The 20,186-nt window shown below is 36.9% G+C and overlaps 1 protein-coding gene across 1 annotated transcript; it reads right to left on the bottom strand.

Moving 5' to 3' along the window:
- Positions 1-5,692: 5,692 nt before the first annotated feature.
- LOC101897213 (uncharacterized) lies at positions 5,693-19,759 on the bottom strand. Its single transcript, XM_005178818.4, has 4 exons — positions 19,373-19,759; positions 11,288-11,398; positions 10,736-11,134; positions 5,693-6,112 (listed from the first exon to the last, which is right to left on the bottom strand). Exons 1-4 carry the CDS (start codon positions 19,583-19,585, stop codon positions 5,927-5,929), a joined length of 909 nt encoding a protein of 302 aa, XP_005178875.1. The 5' UTR covers positions 19,586-19,759; the 3' UTR covers positions 5,693-5,926.
- Between the last annotated feature and the right edge of the window lie 427 nt (positions 19,760-20,186).

Below are 20,186 nucleotides of genomic sequence, written 5' to 3'. Positions count from 1 at the left end.
GGATACAACAGCCTGTGACAGAAAATTATCTGTGCAGGTCCATGTCTTCGTATAGCCCCCATATAACGGTACCTACCAATATTCGGTGTTTTGATGATTTTAGCTACATTATTCACAGTTTTTTTCTTCAAGTTTCGCATTTGAATATTGTAATGGCTTATGAAAAAAGTTACCTATGCAGGTCCATATCGTCATATGGACCCTAATGTAACAGCTGCATTCCGTAATTTTAAGATTTTAATAGAATTTTTAACGGATTTTATTGTTTTTGCGAGTTGCCAAATTCGATCCAAATGGTGGAGGGGGTTTAAAGTTCGGGCCGGCCGAGCTTACAGCTTTTTTAGTTGTCTTATATTCTTAAATGTTTATTAAAAAAGAATGTTTAACGAACAAAGTGACGAACGCAGTGACATATAATTTACGAAAAAAAATATACATTTTGAAAACTTCTTACTTAAGGAACTCTAATGAACAAATGTGTAATGAAACGCCTAAAATTATGCAACATTTTTAAGTATTTTAAAAAATTCACAAAGAACCGTCAATTTCTTTCTAATGATGATGGTGTCATTTGAAACATTTGGTCGAAATTAGTTAATACACGACAGACTCAATGATTCATTAACGGACAGATTACAACGCTAGACTAGAACGGTACGAAACTAGAACGGTACGAAAATTACTAAATGGTTATGGATTAGGTCACCTTTGTATTTGACGAACCAGTGGAGCGAGAACACTTCGAAAGAGGGTCACTGATGGAGTGCATGATGCAGGTACCAAATGGTTTTTGGAATTTCGAAAAGTACTAAAAAAAAGTGTACGAAAAGTACTAAAATGTACTACATTTAGTACCATTTCGTATCATGTGAACGGTTAGAGCTAAAAACTTGAAATTTGGAATGGGAATCAAGGTTGAGGGGTAGAAGGTAGTTTTGTAAGTGTGTACTTATGTATACAAAAAGTACTAAACGGTACTAGATTTAGTAGAATTTGAATTTGCAGGAACGGATGGATCTGGAATCCTTAAATTTGAAACATTACTGGCGGAGTGTAGATTGGGATATGAAGGAAGTTTTGGAAATTTTTACTTTTGTGCACGAAAAGTAATAAATGTCACTAAATTTGGTACAATTTCGTCTTGGGTGAACCGATAGTAGTGGAATCCTGTGGGAGTGTAGGATTTGGATATGTAGTAAGCATTGGAAATTCGTACTTATGTGTACTAAATGGTACTTTATTTTGTACAATTTGGATTTAGGTAAACCGATAGGGCTAGAATAAATTGTGTGATGCAGGTTTTTATGGAAATGTGTACTTATGTGTACTAAATGGTACTAAATTTAGTACGATTCCGAAAGAGCTGGAATTTTTAGATTTCTTAGGGATTGTATGATTGAGGTATGGATATGATTTTGAAAAATTGAAGTGTATGATTGGGGTATGTGGGAAGTTTAGGAAATTCGTACCTATGTGTACTAAATTTGGTACAATATAAATTTTGGGAGAACCAATAAAGTTGGATTTCTGGAAATAAAATTACTATTGCATTGTGACTGAGGTATGTAAATAGTTTCGGAAATTCGTACTTATATGTACTAAATTTGGTACAATTTAAATTTTGGGTGAACCGGCAGAGCTGGTATTCTGAAATTTAGAAATAAGATTTCTGTTGTATTGTATGATGTTGGTAGTTATGCAATAATATAATGGTACGAAATTCAGGATAGAGTTAGATTTTTGAATTTTGGTGTTGAGATCAAAATTGATGTGTAGTTTTAAGACATGGAGATGGTTTTGGATATACGTACCGTAGATGTACGAAAGGTGTTTAATGGCAATAAAATTCGATTTATGGTCTATATTGTGAGTTCTAATTGTAATAAATGTACTTAATGGTACAGAATTCGGTACATTTAGTTATGGTTTAAAAGAATGGTGAATTTTAAATTTATCATTAGGATCACTGTTAGCGTGAAGGTTTGATATTTGGAGGCGGTTTTGGAAATATGTACTCAAAAGTACTATATTGTAGTAAAGTTGGTATTTGGGCAAGGGATTGTGTTGGAAGTGTAAACTTTGGCATTAGGATCTCCTTTGAAATCCTGAAATTTGACATTAAGGTCAATGTTGGTTTCTAGGGTTTACATATGGAGACGTTGAAGAAATTTTGGATAGGAAATTTGGATGTGGGTTCTTGTGGAATGGTTTTTCTAAAATCCTCCTCCATAAACTTCAAAATGAACTATTTTGAAGGCTTCTTGGTGTAAATAGTAAACATTTTTCTATTTTTCTTTACGAACAGGGAAAACTTAAATAGTATATAAAACCCTGAAATTCTGAAAAAAAAACTCTTAAAAAATATTGTACAACTGAACAAATTTTTTCTGGTGAAGGAATAATTTCAAACTGATGACCAAAGAATGTCCGCTTGAAAATTTTTAGGTTTTCGACTTTGGATAAGTTGCGTATATGGAACGATTTAATTATAATAATTAACAATTATTACACGCTTAACAAATGTTCAACCATCGTGTTTCTGTGAAAAACTCTTAATTTTGTCTCAAGTTTACGAATTATTCGACGTATGTATGTATGATTCGTCGGAAAAATATTTCATATACATCACAATTTCTGATAGTCTACCTTTGCTGTAGGCAGAGATTTTTAAATTGTTGTTCCGACTTCGAACCGAAATTTGGATGAAACTTTCAATTTCGGATGAGTATTCTATCCGCCTTCTAGCCGAATGTTATATATCGGATGAAAATTTGAAGTTCTACTTAACTTTCTAACCGAAGTTGAGTGGACCGATATTACCCATCTCCGAACTCGACCTGAGTTTGATAATAATATAACGATGCACCAAGATTACACCAAATCGGTTACTCCCTTCAAGAGTTATCGTGGGCACCAGTTAGCCATATAGACAGACAGATGGACGGACAACCCTAGATCGACTCCAAATGTCCTGAAACGGATTTGGCCCAAAGAGACATAGTTTTGGTCGTATCAAACGATATATTCCCTTTTTAGCCATATGGCTGACTATACATACCTAGTTTTAAACGAACCCTAAGTAGCGAACTGTGAAAATTCTGTTTGTAATTGCGGATAAAACATTAGACTACCCAATATCGAGAGGTACCCTTATATGGAGCATACAGAAAAAAGTCAACCAACATGGCCCATTTACGAACTTAACCTGCCTGCTAACAAAATACACACATGTGCAAAATTTGAAAACTCTAATATTTTCCCCAGTGCACTATGGGCCGATGGCATGGTTTTGAGGCAAAAACTCATTTTTTGAAGTTAGTCATTTGAATAAAAAACAAGCAAAAAATCTGTAAGTTCGGCCTGGCCGAACTTTGAATATCCTCCACCATTTGGAACGAATTTGGAAATTCTCAAAAACAACAAAATCCGTTAAAACTTCTGTTAAAATCTTAAAAATACCGAATGTAGGGTCTATACGACGACATGAACCTGCGTAGATAACATTTGTCATAAGCCATTAAAATATTCAAATGAAACGAAACTTAAAAAAATCGGTTATAATGTCGATAAAATCAAAATACCGAATATCGGGAGCTACCGTTATATGGGGGCTATACGAAGACGTGGACTTGCACAGGCAATTTTCTGTCGTAAGCTGTAGTATCCATTACGAACTTTAAATACGAAATTTGAAACAATTCCGGTGAATAAATTCGCTAAAATCATCAAAATACGGAATATCGGGAGGTACCGTTATATGGGGGATCTAAGAAGACGTGGACCTGCACAGACAATTTTCTGTCTTAGGATGAAGTATTCATTATGAACTTAAAATACCAAATTTTAAACAATTCCGGTGAAGAAATTCGCTAAAATTATGGGGGCTATACGAAGACGTGGACCTGCACAGACAGTTTTCTGTCTTAGGCTGTAGTATCCATTACGAACTTCAAGTACCAATTTTGAAACTATTCCGGTGAAAAATGTCGCTAAAATCATCAAAATAACGTATATCGAGAGGTAGAGTTATATGGGGGATATACCAAAACGTGGACCTACATGGCCCATTTTCAATACCAAAAGTCCTGCAAACATAACATACATTTGAGCAAAATTTTATTAATCTTCAATTCGTTCGGAAGCTAGAGGGATTTCCACAGACGGATAGACGGACGGACATCGCTAAATCGACATAGAATGTTATGCTGATCAAGTATATATACTTTGTGGGGTCTAATATATGTATTTCGAGGTGTTTCAAATGGAATGACAAACTTAATATACCCTCCATACTATGGTGGAGGGTATAATAATGAAATTATGTTCATAACACTTTCGAAAACAAAAAATAACAATCTGGTAACAACTTACCGGATTATGCCGAGTTGTCCAAGATGACAAACTTCTATAGATATATATGAATCGATTGGTCCAAATATGACATACCTTGACATTGACGGGATTTTATCCTATGGTCACAGATTCAGCCTAACTAGACAAAAATAGCACAGTTGGTGTATCATTTACAAAGAATTTGAAGGGGACCTCTATGTAAATCTGAACCGATTTCGACCAAACTTGCCAAAAATATTTCTAAGCTATATCGGATACCTCATGCCAAATATCATTGTTGTAGAGTACATAATACGACTCTGAGGGACTTAAACCTTAAATCGGATGAAATCTGTATGTGGTAGTTATATCAATATTCTTGCCGATTCGAAACAAAGTTGGCAGATGTTGTTCTCATCATAGCCAGCACCTAAAAACGAACTTTGGAAAGTCTACCTCATTTCTGTGATTTTTTGCCTCAAAAAACCTGCTATTGGCCTCATAGTGCAGTGTTTGGGCAGGTACGAAAATAGAATATATCGGCCCACTCCATCAAGGGTCAAAATTGTTTATAATTATAAAAGTGAAACAACAGTGTTCAGATTTCAAAATTTTCAACTTATTTATCAAAACAAGATGTAGTGTGAAGATGGGATATTTCGGTTCACTCCTTCCTGTACCTCCCCCACATAGGGTCAAATTTTTGAATAATGGTCTCTCTTATAGAATATGAAATAAGAGTCTCATGATCTTCAAATTTCAAACATCCCGATTCGTTCACCAATACGAGATCTGGTACCAAGAACGGATATAACGGACCACTCCTTCTGGTAACTCCGCCCACAAAGGGTCAAATTTTTGAAAAATTAAAACTCCTATAAAATTTGAAAGAAGAATCCAATTGCCTTAAAGTTTTGCACATCACAATATGTTTACCAACACAAGATCTGGTATGAAGATTAAATATATCCGACCACTCCTTCTGGCACCTCACCCACAATAGGGGAGGGCATAAAAAGAGGACTTTAATCTTCCTCAATTTATCTAAAAAAAACTTTTTCTACTGATTTGTTTTGTAAGTAGTTACGATTGCCAAAAATTGGTAATTTTGAAATTATTTTTTTTTTCTAATAAAACAACAACATTTTACTTGTTGTTCCTTATTTTTCTTCGTCTCATTAAAATGATCGGAAAATTAAATTATTTAATGAAATTTCTACCTCCCACACACGTTTGCGACATGGATCATTAAAACGTAAGTACACACAATCGTAGGTCTCAAACATCGAACCACATCTTTGTTTTGTTTTTGCTATAATAACCTCCCCAATTATATCATCAACAAAATAATTGAAACTAATTAAGGAGAAAATGTCTTCGACCATAGATGGCTGAAGCAGTTCTATTTATTTGTTGTTACTTTTATTTTGGATTCTTTCTTTCTTTCGTTAGATTTTCATTTTTCTTCTTTTTTCAATTTGGCACGTTTGGACATCTGGACATTCTTTTTTGGTTTGGCATTAGAGGATGGTAGCGATGATGGGCTGTGACAAATTTCTTTTCTAATAACTCTTCTTTATTCTCATTTCCGGTTTCATTGCAATTTTCTGGAGATGCAAATTAAAACTAATAAAAAGACGGACATGGCCAGCAAAGATGTTGTCGATGAGGACTTATTTAGAACTGATGCTGCTGCTGCTGAAGACTTGACACAAACTTGTCGAATGGACTCGGTGTAAAGGCCACGTCTCGATAGTAAATTACGAATGCTGCGTATGACCTGAAATGAGAAACAGAAAAAACAGCACAAGAATGAAGAAATGAAAGCATATTAAGGAAAATATTTTTTTTTAGTTAAATTAAGACAACGTTTAATTTGAAATTAAATTATTTTTATTCTGGAAACAGCCAAGTGATGTAATGCCCAAGAAAGCATGGGAATTTAACCGACGACATATTTACAGCTATTTAATGGTTAATTAACTTTGTGTGGCACTTTTGGGGGTCATCGAGAACAAACTATTTGAAATATATATAACTTTGGTACAGCAGACGTCGGTGTAAAGAGTTGTCCTATATTGACTCATTTACATCGCACTTCGTGGTAAATTATGGGTTAATTCTTAAAAATTCCGAGAAGGTGACCTACATAAATTTTGTATATCGTCTAGCTGTCTGTCTGTTGAAATCACGCTATTTTTTGAACGAATTGGGATAGAAGGCAAAAATTTTGCACCTAAATGTATTTCGCCAGTAGGCAGGATAAGTTGGTAAATGGGTCATATCGGCCCACGTTTTGGTATGACCCCCGACATTATAGACCGGAATTGTTTAAAACGAAATTTGTAATGGATACTTCAACCTGTGACAGACAATTGTCTAGGCAGGTCCACGTCTTCGTATACCCCACAAAATACGGTACCTCCCTTGTTTCGGTATTTTGACGATATTAGCTACGTTATTCAAGGGAATTGTTTAAAATTTATTTATTTTAAATTTGAAATTCCTAATAAGTTTTACAGCCTATGAAAACAAAAATTAATTAAGCAGGTACTCGTCCTCGTATAGCTACCATATAACGGTTTTCGTTTCGATGGTATTTTTCGGCGAATTTGTTAATGTTTTTCAAGTTTCTTGCAAATGGTGTAGGGTATTAAAAGTTCGACGCTGCCGAATTTAGTCGTTTTTTTTCTGTTGCAAAAAAGGGGCTTTCAATCGTTTCATAACCTGAATCGGAAATTTCTTTTAATACATTTGAAATAATGAACCGGAATTTAACATTTAATTTAATCAGTTGTGCTAGAGGGTTATACATTAACGTCTAGATATAGGGTTATTCTCTAACGTATATTTGTCAAGGTTATTATACAAGGTGAGATAAAAAAACTGCAACCAACTTCAGACTGCTGTCATTTCAAAGCTACTCGTCCGACAGCTGTTAAAAGCGTACAAAAGCATTTTGGTGAAAATATTCCAGAAAAAAAGTTATTCGTGATGGAATTCAACCGTGATAGTGTGATTTCTTTATATTTGGATGGAAAACCAGCATTTAAATGTGAATAAATATTTTGTGTCTCGTACCATCGCTGGTTACCGTGATACTGGTAGCGTAGCCCGACGTCAAGGAAGTGGACGAAAAAAAAACAGTAACATCAGCAGAAATGATTTGAAAAGTAAAGAAGCGACTTGATCGAAACCCGCGTCGCGGTGGCCGAAATATGGCTCGTGAGCTGAACATATCGCAATATGCCATTCGGAAAAATATTAAAAAATGACCTCGGGGTAAAGCCATTGAAATTCAAAATGCGCAAGAACTTACACCCCAACAGAAAGAAGAGACTCAAAAGAGCCAAAGAGTTGCTTCGCTTGGCCGAAAGTGGTGAACTACAGACAAAATTATCGTGTTTACTTGCCAAAGAGGTCAACTGAAAATGTGCACCTTCGGTTGGCCACCAGAACTCAAGCGCCGGCCATGGTTATGGTGTGGGCCGCCATAACAACCGATGGTTGCTCTCCGTTCGTATTAATCGACCGTGGCATCAGAATAAATGCCGAATATTATCGCAAAAACACAATTCTGGAGGGTGTATTAAAGCCTTGGGCACGCAAACATTTTAGCCACAGACCTTGGACAGCCCAACAGGGCTCAGCACCATTGCACTCAGCACGCGCCACCCTATAATGGTTACAAAATGAGGTTCATTGCTCATAGAACGTATTTCTAAAACCACCTACTTCGTACAACTACTGTCACCAACAGGGATGTACATATCAAATTTCAGGATTTCGGCTCTATCCCTTCACTCAGAACCCAAATTTAGTAGCATATAATTTTTTTTCGTACAGTTAAAGCACACTTTTCGGAAACCACTTCCATATCTCAATCTCAGATACCAACAGACACCCCAATATCATATTTACAAATTTAGTACCATTTAGTACTTTTCGTGCGAATATTGGAGACATTTCTAATCCCACCTTCAAATTTCAGCCTCAGATACCAGCAATCATTTAAATATCAACATTCAGAACTTTGTCCCTATCAATTCACTCAATACCAAATATAGTACCATTCAGTATTTTTTGTACAATTATCATACACATCTTCAAAACTACCTCCATGTCTTTACCACAGACACCAACAGTGACATCTATGTCAAATTTCAGCTCTACTCCTTCACCCAATACCCAATTGAGTACCATTTTGTACTTTTCCTACAATTATAGTACACATTTCCGAAACCACCTCCATATCACCAGTCTGCACTTGAACATCAGCCCTAATACCAAATTTAAGATTTTAAACACTAATCTGTTCACTCAACACAAAATTGTACCAAATATAGTAATATTTATTACTTTTCGTGTTTATCATTTTTTATAAAACTTCGTTCACCCTAAACCAAACTGTACTATTTCGTACAGTTCGTACACTTAGCGCACATTTCCAAAAACACCTTCATCTATCAAACATACTTTCCGATCTCGATTCTCATACTAAATTTCAAGTTCTCATAGTGTTCTCTTATAGTGCTAAATTGTACCATTTTAAAAGTTCAGTATCATTTTAGAACTTTTCGTAACCTTAAAATTCTTACTTCCAAAATCCCTTTAGTACTGACCCTCACTGACCCTCATTCCGAATTTTAGAATTCTAGCTCATTCCGCTCATTCAATTTTTAGTATATTTGGTACGAATTTTTAAGAACCTGCCCTCTCACAAGCCTACGCACCAAGACTGACCCTAGTGCAAATTTTCAAGATTCTAGCTTCAGCCATTACATCTGGGCGTAATCAGTCAGTAATTTCACTACTATTTAACAAAAACTCTTAAAAAAACAATTTTGTTCGGCCGGGTAGAATATTTAATATCCTCCCCCATTTGGAAGTAACTTAAAAATTTTCAAAAAATTGTTTTACAAAATTTTTTTGTCATATCCTTTAGTACGAACTTCAAATACGAAATTTGAAATAGCTGCAGTGAATAATGTCGCTAAAATCATTAAAATATCGACTATCGGGAGGTGCACTTATATGGAGGATATACGAAAACGTGAACTTGCATACGACATTTTTTGTCATAGGCTGTAGTACATATTGCGAACTTTAAATACGAAATTTGTTACAATTCCTGTGAATAATGTCGCAAAAATCATGAAAATACCGAGTATCGGGAGGTACCGAGTCACCGGGAGGTGACATGGACCTGCATAAGAAATTTTGTCCATAGGTTGTAGTACCCATTAAGATCTTCAAATATGAAATTGGAAACGATTTCGGTGAATAGTGTTGTTGAAATCATCAAAATACCGACTATAGGGAGGTACCGTTGTATGGGACGTGGACCTGCATACAAAAATTTTTGTCACAGGCTGCAGTATCCATTACGAACTTGAAATACAAAATGTAAAATAATTCCGATAAATAATGTCGCTAAAATCATTAAAATACCGAATATAAGGAGGTACCGTTGTATGGGGGCTATACGAAAACGTGGACCGACATGGCCCATTTACGAACTTAACCTCAATACTGGTAAACTATGCGTGTATGCAAAATTTTAACCTTCTATCTCAATTCGTTCGAAAGCGTAATTACAACAGACAGACCGACAGACGTACATCGCTAGATCGTCTTAGAATTTTAGGTAGGGCCTATTATGAATATTTCGAGAAGTTACACACGGAATGACAAAGTTAATATACCCTCCATAGAATGGTGGGGGGTATAAAAAAGCAATTGTTTCCGGCTTTAAAAGTCTATTTGCAAAAATAAAGTACTAGTACAGGGTTGCATTTTTCCCAGCTTCCTTGAAATTAAAATACCTTCCTATCACGCCCTACCGAAAATTCCCAATATCGAAAAACTTTTTGGTATCGTTGCCATCTACCGTATTCTGTGTATCCTGAATTTTAGTAGTTCCGACTTTAATTAATTTAATTCCGAATTTTTAATTATTAAGTCTTAATGAGTAGGCCACACTCTTGGAAAACAACTAGATTGTAGGCCCAGGATTTCGAATTGAAACGGTTGCCTCCAGTTTTTTTGGTAGGGCAAAGATCCAATTTTCGGAGTATTTACCGTTATATAGGGCTAAAGAGTTTCGGCCGAATTACTAAGTCGGTAAACCGATGGGGGAAGATATAAAACAAAAAGTTTTTCATAGAATAAATAGGGTTTTGTTTTCGGAGTCGACTCCGAAGACTCAGTCATTTAAAAAAGACTTCGTCTCCGAAGTCAGAGTCTGATTCAAATTAGCTCGAATTTGCTTATGCCAATGTATTTAGGCCTTTGGAATCCAATGTAGGTTCGGCTTTGACTATCATATTTGACCGATCCTTAACTCAATTTCTATTAAAAATACATATTTTACAAACATTTCTCACCAAATTGGCATACTTACATCCTGACTCAATCCTTGTGGCTCTCGACTCAGCACCACCGTATAAATACTGTGATGTAGATCACTGGAACAGAATGTCAATACCAAATGGTCACTAACGGCCTTAACCACTTGAACGGTGCCCGTAAATTGATTGTATTTATTGAGGGCTACCATCGAGCCACGCTGCTCGCCAACGTTTGTCCACAGGCCGGGATGGTTCATTGTGTAATTGAAATTATACTCAATATTGTCATCCTTCTCGCTCCAGATCAAACGCAAGTATCTGGTATTGGAATGGCGATGTGCCATTGATGAGGCCGTCCTGTCACGGTGTCCCTCCAACGATGATGATGATGAGGCTGGCGATGAATGAATGCCTTCAGTTCTCCTATAGCTGGGTTGATAGTAGTCACGCATCTAATTGATAAGCAAAGAAAGGTGTAGAAGGGGGAGGGGCAGGAAGGACAAACAATTGAAAAGTAATGATAATGATTTGAGGATATTACATTAGACACCAGAGGGTGGGTGTTTTGTGGTTAGAGGGGGGATGGTGATTCAACAAATACTTACTTGATCCGTAACATCGTTCAAATAAAACGTAACACAACTGTCATATCGATACACACCGGGCACATCTTGGGTATGCATTATGATTTCGTTGCCATGCCATTCTCCGGTTATCTATTCAACACCAGCAACAACAGCAACAGAAGATCAGCCACAGCAGTTGTAGAAAAATAAAGAAAGAAACAAACAAAAGATAGTTAGTTATTTGACCTGCAAATGTTGGAAGAGAGAGATTCAGGGAGTGGGTGGCAGGCAGGTCGTTCGTCAGTTGTCCAGTGTTCAAGTAAACGATGATATGAATTATGTAGTTGAAACATTATCACATCAACAACGCCATCGTCATCGTCATCATCATCATCGACAACAAAGGCAACAACGGAAAGTAACAACAACAACGACAGCAGCACTCTCGTTGTAATAATTGAGTTATTTAATTATTTAATTTGTTCTCGTTATGAACGAAAACCCCCCTCCCCACCACCAAAACAAACGAAACCAAAACCGTTGTGGAATGTTGTTTTGCTTTCGGAAGGAATGAGGAAACCCTGTTTGTTGTGCGTTCGCATAGACCCCAGGGTAAATATTTGGATGACGGATGGTTGGTTGTCTCTACAGCCAGTCAGTTTTGGGGCTGGTGACAATAGAGGGTCAATGGAAGTCAACGCCATCAATGAATTATTTTTTTCGTGTCGTTTCGTTGTCGAAGTGTAATTTGGGTTAAAATTGTAAAAATCAATTTGAAATGGCAATTTCAATAGTTCGAGGGTATAGAGTTCGGCTGTTAACTAAATTGGCAAAAAAAAAACAATCTTTCTCCAAGTCATAAATAACTATTTATGTTTTGTTCATTGAAATGTTCTGTTGGGGCAAGAGTACTAAAATAAAATATCTTTCATAAATAGCAACTCGGGTCGTACATTCGGGTACATGAAAAAAATCAATCGAAAATTGAAACTACAATCTTGAAATTTTCCATTTTGTCAGTCTTGATGCGTAGGCGTGTGATAAGGCTGGGTTTTTGGAAAGTCGTACTAAAAGGAGACGAAAAAGTATCGGTCGGTTTTGCCGTCAGATGTGCACCCTCAGCCAATGTTCGATTATTTAAAAATATTTTGACTTCTGTTATGATTATTCAAATGTTTAACCCCTTATGTAGTAGATTCCGAAGGAATTGGCCAATATTGGTCATGTACTGAGTCTTGAATGGAATCGGATGTCAATTTCCCTTTTTATGAGCTATGGATATTCACAATTTTGAGCCTTAGTGGGGTAGATATCAGAAGGAGTCGACCGATATATCCCACCTTCACAACGGATCTTTTGTTAATGGAAATAATGGGATGTGTGAAATATAAAGAGAACCTTATGTTTATTTCGGATTTTAAGAACGTGTTGATTATTTATAACTTTGACCCTTTGTGGAGGAGGTACCAGAAGGAATGGTCCGATCTCTACCCTTTTTAACAGATCCTGTGTTGATAGAAATATTCAGATAGCCTTAGTCTAAATGGAATCCGAGGTTAATTACGCGTTTTATGAGCATAATGGATATTCAAGAATTTGACCTTTTGTGGGGGGAGGTACCAGAAGCAGTGGACCGATATATTCCATCTTAACACCAGATCTTGGGTTTACGAAAATATTGGGATGTGTAAAATTGTAAGACAATCGGATTATTACATTACATTTTATATAGACTTAGGATTAGCAAAGTTGGAGCAAAATCGGATTATCGTTACTCTATCTGTGCAGAAACTATATATTTTTTGACAATTTCAACTATTTATGGGGGAGTTACCAGAAGTAGTGGGCCAATATATTCCATCTTAACACCAGACCTTGGGTTAATATAAATATTGGAATGTGTGAAATTTGAAGACAATCGGACTCTTACATCACATTTTACAAGAGTTGTAATTATTCAAAATTTTGAACATTTGTGGGGAAGGCACTTGATGGAGTGGACCGATATTGTCCATTTTCGCACCTGATCTGGCAATGACGCAAATATTAGGATTTGCAAAGTTGGACCAAAATCGGATTATCCTTTCTCTTCGGTGCAAAAAATATATTTTTTTGAAAATTTCAACATTTTGTGGGGGAGGTACCAGAAGGAGTGGAGCGATATTGCCCATCTCCGAACTCGATCTAAGTTTGACAATAATATTACGATGTACAAAGTTTGGACCAAATCGGATACTCCCTTCGAGAGTTATCGTGCGCACCAGTCAGCCAGACAGACGGACGGACATCGCTAGATCGACTCCAAATGTTCTGAATCGGATTTGGTCCAAAGAGACCCAGGGTCTAAAACCGTTATTTCGACTAGGCTCGTTTTGACAGTATCAAATATCCCCTGTAGCCATATGGCTGAGGGTATAAAAAACGGAATGAACTAGACATTTTAAATGAGAGTCACTGATGCAGTACAGAATAGATGTAGCAAAGGTTTTGTGGAAATTTGAACTATAAGGTTACGAAAAGCTCTAAAATTGAACTAAACTTCTAAAATGATGCCACTTGGTATTATGTGAACGGATATAGCTGAAAACTTTGATATGAGAATCAAGGTTGAAAAGTAAGTTTGATATATAAAGGGAATTTTGGAAGTGTGTACTAAGTGTGCGACCTGTACTAAATGGTACTCAAATTGGAACAGTTTGGTTTAGGGTGAACGGATAAAGCTGGATTTTTGAAATTTCATATTTTTATCTGTATTAGATGAAGTGTGAAAAGGAATTCCGTCGACTATATCTGGTACATCACGCAAATTTTAACATTTTCTAAAAGTTATCAAATATCCCATATAATGTGAAGGACCAATACCAACAACACCAGAGCACCAATATAGTCCAAACCTGGTACGTCGCAATATTTATATCATATTTATATAATTCCGTTATAAAATGGACAATACTGACCCTTACTGCATAGAAGGTCAACAATTTGAATAATCATAACAGAAATGTACAGGTTTAGATGAAAAAACTGCAACCACTTTCAGAATGCTGTCATTTTTAAAACACTCGTCCGATAGCTGTTAAAATTATACCACTGACAGCTCATTATATTGTTTACAAGCGTACAAAAGCATTTTAGTGAGAATTTTCCAGAAAAAAAGTTATTCGTGATGGAATTCAAGCGTGATAGTGTGATATCTTTATATTTGGCTGGAAAACCACAAGTGCCTATCGTTAGAGCACTCTAGTATTTAAATGTGAATAAATATTTTGTGTCTCGTACCATCGCCCGACGTCAAGGAAGTGGACGGAAGAAAACAGCAACATCAGCAGAAATGGTTCGAAAAGTAAAGAAGCGACTTGATCGATATACGCTTTGCAGTGGCCAAAAAATGGCTCGTGAGCTGAACATATCGCAATATTCCATTCGGCATATATTGAAAAATGAGCTCGGGGTAAAGCCATTGAAATTCCAAAAAGTACAAAAAAGGGGTAAAGAGTTGCTTCGCTTAGCCGAAAGTGGTGAACTGCCGAATTTGGTTTTCTCCGATGAGAAAACATTCGTTGTCCAGAAGTTTGCAAACAAACGAAATTATCGTGTTTACTTGCCAAAGAGGCTGAAAATGTGCACCTTGAGGTGCCGGCCATGGTGATGGTGTGGGTTGCCGTAACAGCCGATGGTCGCTCTCCGTCCGTATTAATCGACCGTGGCATCAGAATAAATGCCGAATATTATCGCGAAAACATTCTGGAGGGTGTATTTCAACAGGACTCAGCACCATCCAACAGGACTCAGCACCATCGCACTCAGCACACGCCACCCAAGAATGGTTACAGAATGAGGTTCCTCGCTTCATTTCCGTCGCACAATGGTCACCAAAATCTCCGGATATCAATTCGTTGGACTATTGTGTCTGGAGTATTTGGGAAAGCAAGGTTGGTACTAAAAAATACGAAAGTGTCGGTCACCTCAAGCAAGCGCTTCGCCGGGAATGGGCTAAAATACCGCAAAGCAACATTCGGGCAGCGTGTGACGGTTTCATTGGCCGTTTGAAGGCCATAATTCGTGTCAATTCGAACAAACCTAAACTTATTCTTAAATTTGATGTTATTTCCCACAGTTTTTGTTTCCATTCAATAAAATTTAAAAAAAAATATATAAAAATTATGGCATTTGAATTTGTTGTAGTTTCCTTAACTTCCCTTACCTTGTAATTATTTTTGTTTCGGATAGTGTAATTTTGTTGAATATTTTTCAATCAATGTTTTTGTTTATTTCTTCGTTGACAATAACCCAGCCTTTTTGTATTCCCCCGTCATTTTACCCCCATCATTTCTGATTGCCATACAATTTAGAACACAAATTGTGTAAATCGTTACTGAAAGTAGCCCGTTAACACAAAAATTCTGCAATCTGAGATTTTGAAAATTCTTCCGGGACAAATTCCTTTCTATAATCACTGAGTCGGTTTATGCAAGTCCGTCTGAGACAGAAGAAAGTACAGAAGAAAATATTGCGGTCAGAAGATATTGCGTACAAAAGAATATATTGCTGTCGATGAGGCCAGTGTCGAAGAAAACAGCAATTTAGCAATGCGTCGTCGTTCGCAAGAAGTTAAATTTTGTCCATCGCCTTTATGGAAAATTGTGTTGAATTTTTATTGCGAAAACTTCAAGATATGGAGGTAAACGAAAAGTGGTTTCAACAGCATTTCTACAGCATCGCCTGAAAGTAAAATAGGCTGTATACGTTTTTGAAATTCCACTTGGAAATGCAGATATAGCATCAGAATTGGAGGTACCTCGAAAAAAACTTAGATTTTGTATGCAAATATCTTTTGACAGTCTTCCAATCCAACAGTCTTTTAATTTGGAATATGTAACGGAATTCGCTACAAAAAGAACTTTGCCGATTCAGATTTGCATATAGCTTCCAAATATTTTCTGCCGATTTCACATATTTGATGCACCAAATGAAATTCGGAATGAGAGACAAAAAAAAACAAATTAAACGATCCTTTCTCTTTCTATGAGATAAATTATTTTCTTTCAAAATGTGAACCTTTGTGGAGGAGGTATAAGAAGGAGTGGGCCGACATTGCGACATCTCCGAACTCGAACTAAGTTTGACAATCATATTGTAATGTATCAAGTTTGGGCTAAATCGATTACCCCCTCGAAAGTTATCGTGCGCATCCAGTCAGACAGACGGACGAATACACCTAGATCGACCCTAAATGTCCTGAAGCGGATTTGATCCAAAGCGACATAGGGTCGAAAACGATTATTTCGATGAGGCATCAAATGATATATACTCTCTGTAGCCATATGACTGAGGGTATAACAATTTTTGCGGGAAAAATAACCAGACAGACCTGGTTACCTGGAACATATGTGGTACCATATGTTCATTTTAACTACAACGAATCACTTGCTAACAAAGGTAGATTGTTATCATGATTTTCATACCCTACACCACATAGTGGTAAGGGTATTACGTCTATGTGTATTTGTTTGTAACATGGAGAAGGAAGCGACATAGACCCATAGAAGATTTTCATAAAATCACTTTCTGAGACGATTTATTCATGTCAGTCGGTCTGTCCCTCCGCCCGTGTATCCATGTATGTTTGTGAATAAAATGCAGGTCGTATTTATTATCTGATTGAGATGAAATTTTCCAAACAATATTTGTTTGCCCCAAGGTCGAACCCTATTGAAATTGGTGAGAATCGATTTAAATTGAGATATATCAGTCCAAATGGACTGAATTTTGGCAATTCCGACTGAATTCATCGAGATCATCCGATTTTACGGTTATTGCTCACCATATACAGGGTGAGATGAATAAACTGCAACCAACTTCAGACTGCTGTCATTTCTAAGCCACTCGTCCGACAGCTGTTAAAATTATTCCAGCTTGTTTACAAGCGTACAAAAGCATTTTGGTGAGAATTTTTCCAGAAAATATGTTATTCGTGATGGAATTCAAGCGTAATAGTGTGATTTCTTTATATTTGGCTGGAAAAACTCAAGTGGCTATCGTTAGAGCACTGCAGCATTTAAATGTGAATAAATCTTTTGTGTCACGTACCATCGCTCGTTACCGTGATACTGGTAGCGTAGCCCGACATATGTCAAGGAAGTGGACGGAAGAAAACAGCAACATCAGCAGAAATGGTTCGAAAAGTAAAGAAGCGACTTGATCGATATACGCTTTGCAGTGGCCAAAAATGGCTCGTGAGCTGAACATATCGCAATATTCCACGTGGCAAATATTAAAAAAATGAGCTCGGGGTAAAGCCATTGAAATTCCAAAAAGTGCAAGAACTTACACCGCAACAGAAAGAAAATAGACTCAAAAGAGCTAAAGAGTTGCTTTGCTTGGCCGAAAGTGGTGAACTGCCGAATTTGGTTTTCTCCGATGAGAAAACATTCGTTGTCCAGCAGTTTATAAACAAACAAAATGATCGTGTTTACTTGCAAAGAGCCAAAGTCAGCTGCACCAGAACTCAAGCGCCGGCCATGGTGATAGTGTGAGCCGCCATAACAGCCGATGGTTGCCCACCGCTCGTATTAATCGACCGTGACATGCGAATAAATGCCGAATATTAACGCGAAAATATTCTAGAGGGCGTGTTAAAGCCTTGGGCCGCAGACCTTGGACATTCCAACAGGACTCAGCACCATCGCACTCAGCACGCGCCACCCAAGAATGGTTAGAAAATGAAGTTCCTCGCTTCATTTCCAGCGCACAATGGCCACCAAAATCTCCGAATACCAATCCGTTGGACTATTGTGTCTGAAAGCAAGGTTGGCACTAAAAAATACCAAAGTGTCGATCACCTCAAGCAAGCGCTTCGCCGGGAATGGGCCAAAATACCGCAGAGCAACATTCGGGCTGCGTGTGATGGTTTCATTGGCCGTTTGAAGGCCAAAATTCGTGCCAAAGTTGACCAAATCAAACAAATCTAAACTTATTTTAAAATTTGATGCTATTTCCGACATTTTTTGCTTTCATTCAATAACATTTAAAAAAATGTAAAAATTACGGCGCTAGACTTTGTTGCAGTTTTTTTTATCTCACCCTGTATATGTTTTATCCGATTAGGGGTTAGGGTACCTCACATGCGTAATATGCACTCCACAACAATAATCTTTGGTACCAGATATAAGATACAGCTCAGAAATAAGAGTTTAAAATTTTGTCAAGATCGGTTCAGATTTGGAAATAACTCCCATATATAACTTTATCCGATTTCAGGATTATTGTGCACCAAATTGTTAATATCAGCCAAAATGCACTAATTTTGGCAGCTCCAACGGAATTCAGCTTAAAAGCAATTGCTTCAATTTTTGGTGACAATCGGTTCAGATAAAGCTATAACTCCCACATATAGGTTTCGTCCTATTTGGTGTTAAAGTCACTTACATGCGTAATATGCACTTTATAATAATGATATTTGATATCAGATACTGCTCGAGCATCTGCCAAATTCTATCGAGATCGAATCAGATTTTTATATAGCTTCGATATACATCTTCATCCGATTTTATGGTTATTGTTCACCATATATGTAATATCAGCCCAGCTGGAATATATTTTTTCATATTTAGCCGAATTTTACCATTTGGTCAAAACTCGGTCCGGTGTAACTACTGCTCCTATAAATATTTATTAATATAATCCTTATCGAAGTCATATCATGAAGTATAGAGCAATGTTTTTTGATTTATAGTCGGTATAATCTACTTCACATAAACTCCCAATATAAACTTTTTTGTTACTGCAGCTCTACTAAACACTCTAGGTGGTGTAGGGTATTATATAGTCGGCCCAACCGACATTTGACCTTTCCTTATTGGTTTTTGTTAGGGTTAATTCTAAATTTCCTTAAAACCGTTTATCCACCTTTATGTTCAAAAAATAAATTAATTTATTCAGTTTTTAAGCACTGTATTGTCCATTGTAAAACATTCAAAGTCATATGCTCCACTCGGCAGATATAGTGCCTTTAAAAAAGTTTTTAAATCGCATTGAAATTTCATCACTAAACTTCAAAAATCCAAGGGTCGCAATGTCAAATAATTTATGCAGGTTGTATTAGAGATACTCTTCTATACGCACTTGTTTAATATCCACCGAATGTTGGGGTTTGAGGTTCATGCACAACATTGAGGGCGGATGGTGTTGTCGTATTTCCGTTGTATCACTTCCGCCATTTTGACCGGGTCTAGGTGGGACATAGGTTTCGTAGGAATCTTCATTGGCATGCACACACACACCGATGCCAGTGAGAAGCAATGAAATGCCGATACACCGCAGATAGTTCGTAAGCATTTTACAACAAATTAACAAAACACAGACACCGATTTGCAAAAATAGTCGTTCACGACAATGCCGGTAGAAAAGACTGCGTTCGATATTCCCTTGTTATTTTTTAAGAATTTTGATTCCGCCACGAACCGCTTTGTTTGAATTACCGAGTGATAGTAAATGTGCGATCGTTGGAGAAAATCGAAAAAAGAAAATAGAGGGACACAAAATAAACGCAACAAATGTCGTACAAATGACTCAGGCTGAGCGAGCTCTCTATGTTGTGTTTACGGTACACACATACAAACATACACACACTAATGTTGTAAAATTGAGCAGCTTTCAGTTTTCATGCAAAGATGCCATTTGATGCAGACGTACATCCACTACTCTTATGCGGCATATAATTGAACGAATTTATACCAGTATGTGTGTGTTTTTACAAACAAGTGGCACAGTGGGGTGTGTCTACGCACATTTGCACTATATGCTGCAGGGTATTAAGTTGTACACCTAGTTGTCCTCAAGACTAGGAAGACTCAAATCCTTCCATATACCAAAAATTGTGTGTCCCCACATTTGGTCTGAAATCGACCAAGGCCCTTTTTATTCGTCTTTCTCCGGC

Source organism: Musca domestica, unplaced genomic scaffold, assembly GCF_030504385.1.
Source record: "Musca domestica strain aabys unplaced genomic scaffold, Musca_domestica.polishedcontigs.V.1.1 9, whole genome shotgun sequence".
Taxonomy (NCBI): Eukaryota; Metazoa; Arthropoda; class Insecta; order Diptera; family Muscidae; genus Musca; species Musca domestica.
The sequence above is the reverse complement of the archived record's forward strand: the minus strand, read 5'-3'. Positions and strand labels throughout refer to the sequence as shown.

Coding starts and splice junctions, on each gene's coding strand:
- LOC101897213 (XM_005178818.4), bottom strand. CDS start 19,585: ATGCTTACGAACTATCTGCGGTGTATCGGCATTTCATTGCTTCTCACT. Junction 11,135..11,287: donor TGAACGATGTTACGGATCAA/GTAAGTATTTGT, acceptor CTTATCAATTAG/ATGCGTGACTACTATCAACC. Junction 6,113..10,735: donor CACAAGGATTGAGTCAGGAT/GTAAGTATGCCA, acceptor TTCTCATTTCAG/GTCATACGCAGCATTCGTAA.